The sequence below is a fragment of the Haliotis cracherodii genome, unplaced genomic scaffold, assembly GCF_022045235.1.
Source record: "Haliotis cracherodii isolate W230 unplaced genomic scaffold, xgHalCrac1.p SCAF_13, whole genome shotgun sequence".
In the NCBI taxonomy this organism is placed as follows: domain Eukaryota; kingdom Metazoa; phylum Mollusca; class Gastropoda; order Lepetellida; family Haliotidae; genus Haliotis; species Haliotis cracherodii.
In genome coordinates this window covers 24238764-24243241 of record NW_027266268.1, presented here as the reverse complement: position 1 = coordinate 24243241, position 4478 = coordinate 24238764, and the positions used below count along the sequence as shown (strand labels likewise).

The 4478-nt window shown below is 44.7% G+C and overlaps 1 protein-coding gene across 1 annotated transcript; it reads left to right on the top strand.

The window, feature by feature from the left end:
- Window positions 1-3440: 3440 nt before the first annotated feature.
- On the top strand, window positions 3441-4171 carry LOC139459101 (uncharacterized). Its single transcript, XM_071240546.1, has 2 exons — window positions 3441-4011; window positions 4109-4171. The coding sequence occupies exons 1-2, from the start codon at window positions 3441-3443 to the stop codon at window positions 4162-4164; spliced, it is 627 nt and encodes a 208-aa protein (XP_071096647.1). The 3' UTR covers window positions 4165-4171.
- The last annotated feature ends 307 nt before the right edge of the window (window positions 4172-4478 follow it).

Sequence of the window (4478 nt, the reverse complement as noted above, 5' to 3'; positions counted from 1 at the left end):
CGTCTTTTGTTGGTTGCCCAGTCATGTGGGCATCAAAGGCAACTCAATGGCTGATGCTGCTGCTAAAGCAGCACTCAACAAATCTGTGACACCACTTCTTATCCCATACACTGATTTTAAACCTGTAATCAGATCTTATATTTGTGATCTTATGCAAAAGAAGTGGGACTCCCAAGTCGGTATCAATAAATTACATGAAATTAAACCAAATATTGGTTACACCTACTTGGGCTGTCAGTCCAGATTTGAAGAGGTCATTATGCGACGATGTCGTATTGGCCATAGCAGGTATACACACGAATATCTTTTAAAAGGTGAGGATCCTCCATTTTGTATCCCTTGTGATGAGAGAATCACCGTCAAGCATATCCTGCTTGACTGTGTTGATTTTGCCATCACAAGGGATCAATATTTCAGTGCAAATTCAATAATGGATCTTTTTAATAATGTTTCGTCTCATTTAATAATTAACTTTTTAAAAGAAATAGAACTTGTACATAAATTTTGATAAATGTGTTTTGTAATTAATAAATGATCTTTTAATACTGGTCGAATAAATTGGATAACTAAGATTGTCAGTGGCTGTACTTCGAAGGGGGTTGACGTAGTGTAAAATAATTGTCCCCCGGAGATGGTACGTAAGTCCACGGCATTCACAGTGTATTTATTACTACCATGGTTTTAATTGCAGGATATATGTTCTTTTAATTCGGCTAAATTGACAATAATCGCCAACCACTGAAGGGATGGTGTAAATCCTGCTGGGGTCCATGCAGGTAGCAAAAGTACTGTAAGTCCCCATGGACCCTAGCATGGTGGTCTACCTTCAGTTGCTGGCGATCTATAGCCCGTTTTTATACTGTCATGTTTTGTATAGTGCTATTGATTTTATGATTAAATACTAGTTTTACATTTATTTCTGTGATATATCTAGTTATTTTACTGTCCCTCGTTGACAGGTTTTTACATAAGCTTCAATCTATGTATTATACTTAACCATTGCTAGTCACGATATGGCTGAAATATTGCCGATGTGACTTAAAACTCACTCACTCACTCACTCACTCCCTTAGTTGCCACCAGCTTTGGTTGCTATCCTGTCTCAGCTGCCGCCAGCCTCAGATGCCATCAGCCTGAGTTGCCGCCAGCCTCAGTTGTCGCCTGCCTGAGTTGCCACCAGCCTTGGTTGCAGCCAGACTGTCGTCACCAGCGTCAGTTAATACTAGCCTCAGATCCCAGCCACTGCCTAAGCCACCGTCAGGGACCACGTCAACCTGGTGTTACCTCTCCACATGCAGTAAGTAAAACTGAAGATATAAACTAATAATTTGTTCTATAGGTTGGATTTTTTAATGTATAATATACAGTTTCTAGTCTATATCTCACTTGAACAGCTCTCATGTTGGTGCCTACATTTCATTGTTATTCGTCCGTCTACTACCCAACAAAACTTCAAAAAGGGTCTCACACACATGTGAATATAACCGGCATGTTATGGAAGTTCTTAAATTAACCAAATACTGTCTTTACTCCTACTTTGAAGAATCCTAGGCTTGTTTAGAAGGTATCAAATGAATACATCCAGAGCAGCATGGCTCAACCACATCTGTATATATCCATTCTCGTGACAGGCCAAAAGAGATTTTCAAAATTAATATGACAAATGCAGACTGAATTTGAAACATGGCAGACATCTATGTGTACCCTCACAGCTAGAAACACTAAACTTTTATCAGTGTGGCTTTGAATGCCCAAACTATACTAAAATTCCAAACCATAATTGCTTGATCTATGTACGCTTTATATATATTTAAATAAATTTCTTATGCCGGTTTAGAAGTAGTAAGTGAGTTGTATTTTTTGCCACTTTTTAGCAATTTTCAGCAATATCACGGCGGGGGACACCAGAAATGGGCTTCACACATTGTACCCATGTGGGGAATCAAACCCGCATCTTCGGTGTGACAAGCCAACACTTTAACCACCAGGTTATCCCATCAGCCCCTTGGTTTTGGAGTAGACCGTAATCGAGTCTAGACCAGACAATCCTGTGATTGACATCATGATCATCGATCCACACAGCAAGCCTGATCAACCGATCCCGTTAGTCGCTCTTACAACAGGCATAGTCACCTTTCACGGCAAACATGGGTTGCTGAAGACCTATTCTACCCCGGAGAGTGTGCCATTAGATCAGTAGAGAATGAAATAGTTGGGTCACTCATTCTCTAACACATAATGCAATGACACTGAATGACGACTGCTGGACTTTGCCCAGCGGTGACGGAAATAAAGCAGGGAAGCAAAATCATTCAATCAATTCCTGACAAAAGACGTTCTCCAAACACAAGTAACCAAGAACAACAGCCTAAACATGTCAGACTTGGTTATCAAAGTAGTCCGATTTCATCAAGACGGCACAAGTCTCAGTAGCCAGTCACCACACAAACAACAGGCCATTGGTCTCAGTCAACAGGCCATTGGTCTCACAGTCAACAAGCCAATGGTCTCACAGTCAACAGGCCATTGGTCTCATAGTCAACAGTCCAGCAGAGAAAGAGAACTGGTGTTACCTCATCGACACTGTAGGAATAATTTTTTATGTATAATATGTATAGTTTCTACTCAATATCTCACTTGAACAGCTCTCATGTTGCCACCAGCCTCAGTTGTTGCCAGCCTCAGTTGTCGCCAGCCTCAGTTGTCACTTGCCTTAGTTGTCGCCAGCCTCAGTGGTCGCCTGCCTCAGTTGCCACCAGCTTTGGTTGCTATCCTGTCTCTGTTGCCACCAGCCTTGGTTGCAACCAGACTCTGTCGTCACCAGCGTCAGTTAACACTAGCCTCAGATCCCAGCCACTGCCTCAGCCACCGTCAGGGACCACGTCAACCTGGTGTTACCTCTCCATATGCAGTAAGTAAAACTGAAGATATAAACTAATAATTTGTTCTATAGGTTGGATTTTTTAATGTATAATATTTACATTTAGTACTAACTACTAAATGACTTTATCGCCCGTATCCAAACCATGGGCTAATTACGTCTGTAACCCAATCACCCCTCGTAACTCAATCACCCCCGGGCCACCACTCGGCACCGTGCCCGGGGAATAATCCCGCACAAGCATCATCCCGCCCTTTGTTAGTCTGTCATTCGCGAACAGCCCTTCTCCAAGTACACACGTGTGTCACTGTATCTAATCGCTTTGTACATTTCCTTTGTACCCAGTCGCGACCGCTTCGCCGAATACTCTTTCAATACCATCTATTCCAACACTCGCCGTATCGCATTTACACAATCGCGACCGTTTCGCCGATTACGCTTTGAATACCATCTATTTCAGCACTCGCCGTATCGCATTTATTCCGTTCTACTCCCGAACTTCATCCTCGGGACAATTCTACGCTTGTGGAATACCAACTCACCACCTCGACCTTTCGTGATGCCTCCCAAGAGAAGAACAGCCGTCAACCACAAGCTTGTGAGGGGAGCCAAGCAGGCCAGGACAACCAGAAGACAAACCCCGGGAGTACGCATTGTACAGGAGGCAACAGCTGATGGTGAGTCTGCCAATTACGGAAATATCGAAGGTGGCAACAGAATTAACGTGCAATCGGCGCAGCTTGTAAATGCCGCGCAGGCTGCCAACTCGGCTACCCAGGTAAACGAGCAACTGGAAAAAATACTCCAGTTACTGGAACATTCAGCGCCCGGCACGGTTAGCGCAAACCAACAGGTAAGGCTTGGTTTTAGTTCTCCCGCCTTTTCGCCCAACATAGGGAGAATCCCCAATGCTCACAATGAGGCCGACGGTGAAGCGGCTTGGCCAGCCAATCACATCGCAGGATACGGGGATTCCCTATCCTTCCGTGCGGATGGAATAGACGCGCACGTCAAACAACAGGTGAGGGAAAAAATCTGGCGTGGCGAGTATGTCGACCTCGGCACAATACTACCAAACACCGAGGGAAGTCACGAGGACGGTACGATTACCATGGCGTACGACTCCTCAGGTAAGGTATTTTTTAAACCAATAAAGCAGCAACCAAAGCGCCTGTCCCTGGCAAGCTGGACTTCAGCTTTCAACATTTTCATGTGTATATATGTTAGTAGGCACTCCGAGGTCCGCACAACCCAGGGGTTGCTGTCCTACATGGAAACCATAAGAACGGCGGCACTTCGATTCGGGGGAGGATGCCTGGTCAACCTACGACCAACAATTCCAACACAGAATGTCAAGGCACCCCTCACGACGCTGGGACAGCATCGACGGGGAGTTGTGGCTGAAGTACATGGTCACACAGCTGGTACGACAACCAGAATCAGGCGGACGGGGCGCAATGACACACGTACAGGGGGACATCACCAGTCAGGTATGCTGGGATTTAAATAAATTTGGCTGTAGCAGGGTCAACTGTAAGTACACTCACAAATGCAGTAAGTGTGGCAAATATTCCCATAGCTCTAGGACCTGCTTTCG

Coding starts and splice junctions, on each gene's coding strand:
- LOC139459101 (XM_071240546.1), top strand. CDS start 3,441: ATGCCTCCCAAGAGAAGAACAGCCGTCAACCACAAGCTTGTGAGGGGA. Junction 4,012..4,108: donor CATGGCGTACGACTCCTCAG/GTAAGGTATTTT, acceptor TATATATGTTAG/TAGGCACTCCGAGGTCCGCA.